Source organism: Schistosoma mansoni, chromosome 1, assembly GCF_000237925.1.
Source record: "Schistosoma mansoni strain Puerto Rico chromosome 1, complete genome".
NCBI classification, from domain to species: domain Eukaryota; kingdom Metazoa; phylum Platyhelminthes; class Trematoda; order Strigeidida; family Schistosomatidae; genus Schistosoma; species Schistosoma mansoni.
In genome coordinates, this window is record NC_031495.1 from 36,827,272 (window position 1) to 36,829,771 (window position 2,500).

Consider the following 2,500-nt stretch of genomic DNA (forward strand, 5'->3'; position numbering starts at 1 on the left):
TCATACACTCTCCAGACAAACGGAGTGCTCTCATCAAACCCGACTAAACATAAACATCTGGTAGTCGGTGTTAGAGGCATGTGATTCCTCGAGATCGGTCGAGACCTACAACAGTGTGTGGAGTCGCGAGTCAATCACCAAACACAATATCACGTGATCGTCTCATCAAGACACGTTTAGGTGTGATCGTGGGTGAGCGTGTTGATGAGCATTTCAATGTACGTCTGTTCGTCGATGCCAAGTGGTACATGAGGAGGTCACAAACGAATCGGTCATGTTGAACACCGTCATGATGATGGAGATGAGGGGAACAGGGTGACGACGATCGTGGTCATTAGCGATTTGTTGGTGACCGTATTGGCAATGAGCATGATGATGACAATTTTCTGAGATGAGTTCACTCCACCATTGGGTTTCTCAATCTCCGTCAGTTAACCGACGCATTATTGTGAACACACGATCACTCGATGAGCACAGTATATTTCCAGTGGTCGTCCATCCGAAATGTGTGAGTGTGTACACGTGTCGAAATCCCAACAGTACATATGGACGAGGAACTCACAATTGTATCGACAGTGATGTCCGACCAAAATGAGATTTGGGAAGGCGATCCGAGAAAGGATTCCGATCTGTTGTTGATGATACACACCACAATATAGGTATATATAAATGTGTATATAAATATTCTGACATGTGTGTGTTTGAGTGAATAAACATCAGTAGGAGAGTTTCCATACATATATTTGAAAGTGTATACGCATTTGAAACTTGTACAATGTATTGTGTGATTGACTTTTGAATTGTCGTCGGTACTCATCCGACGTGTGAGATAGATAGTGAGGGTGATTGTGCATGATATTGGGTAGAGTTGTTTGTTTGTTTGTTTGTTTGTTTGTTTTCTTAGTATTTTGTGTGTTAGTATGTGGTTGATTGTGGAAAAGTGAAGGGGGCACCCGGGTTTGAACCGGGGACCTCTCGATCTGCAGTCGAATGCTCTACCACTGAGCTATACCCCCGATTTCGCCACTGTCACAAGTTCACATCTCCAACACCACACCATACCACAACACCTTCAACTACAAACACTACAATCAACGCAAAAACACCACCATCACTACAATCCAAACAAACATCCACACACAAACACTCATATGCATGCTTCGCATGGACATGGACATGCAAACAATCTACCACAAACAAACCAAACACCAAACACCTATTCTACAACAACACCATCATCATCATCAACAACAACAACAATCATACACTCTCCAGACAAACGGAGTGCTCTCATCAAACCCGACTAAACATAAACATCTGGTAGTCGGTGTTAGAGGCATGTGATTCCTCGAGATCGGTCGAGACCTACAACAGTGTGTGGAGTCACGAGTCAATCACCAAACACAATATCACGTGATCGTCTCATCAAGACACGTTTAGGTGTGATCGTGGGTGAGCGTGTTGATGAGCATTTCAATGTACGTCTGTTCGTCGATGCCAAGTGGTACATGAGGAGGTCACAAACGAATCGGTCATGTTGAACACCGTCATGATGATGGAGATGAGGGGAACAGGGTGACGACGATCGTGGTCATTAGCGATTTGTTGGTGACCGTATTGGCAATGAGCATGATGATGACAATTTTCTGAGATGAGTTCACTCCACCATTGGGTTTCTCAATCTCCGTCAGTTAACCGACGCATTATTGTGAACACACGATCACTCGATGAGCACAGTATATTTCCAGTGGTCGTCCATCCGAAATGTGTGAGTGTGTACACGTGTCGAAATCCCAACAGTACATATGGACGAGGAACTCACAATTGTATCGACAGTGATGTCCGACCAAAATGAGATTTGGGAAGGCGATCCGAGAAAGGATTCCGATCTGTTGTTGATGATACACACCACAATATAGGTATATATAAATGTGTATATAAATATTCTGACATGTGTGTGTTTGAGTGAATAAACATCAGTAGGAGAGTTTCCATACATATATTTGAAAGTGTATACGCAACTTGTACAATGTATTGTGTGATTGACTTTTGAATTGTCGTCGGTACTCATCCGACGTGTGAGTGAGATAGATAGTGAGGGTGATTGTGCATGATATTGGGTAGAGTTGTTTGTTTGTTTGTTTGTTTTCTTAGTATTTTGTGTGTTAGTATGTGGTTGATTGTGGAAAAGTGAAGGGGGCACCCGGGTTTGAACCGGGGACCTCTCGATCTGCAGTCGAATGCTCTACCACTGAGCTATACCCCCGATTTCGCCACTGTCACAAGTTCACATCTCCAACACCACACCATACCACAACACCTTCAACTACAAACACTACAATCAACGCAAAAACACCACCATCACTACAATCCAAACAAACATCCACACACAAACACTCATATGCATGCTTCGCATGGACATGGACATGCAAACAATCTACCACAAAACACCAAACACCTATTCTACAACAACACCATCATCAACAACAACAACAACAAC

General features: G+C 43.2%; 1 protein-coding gene across 1 annotated transcript; it reads left to right on the forward strand.

Annotated features, from left to right (window-relative positions):
- Nucleotides 1-1,008: 1,008 nt before the first annotated feature.
- On the forward strand, nt 1,009-1,541 carry Smp_185080 (hypothetical protein; the record flags this gene model as incomplete). Its single annotated transcript, XM_018794278.1, has 2 exons — nt 1,009-1,340; nt 1,391-1,541. Coding segments are annotated over 2 exons (483 nt in total), but the record flags the coding sequence as incomplete, so codon positions are not given.
- Between the last annotated feature and the right edge of the window lie 959 nt (nt 1,542-2,500).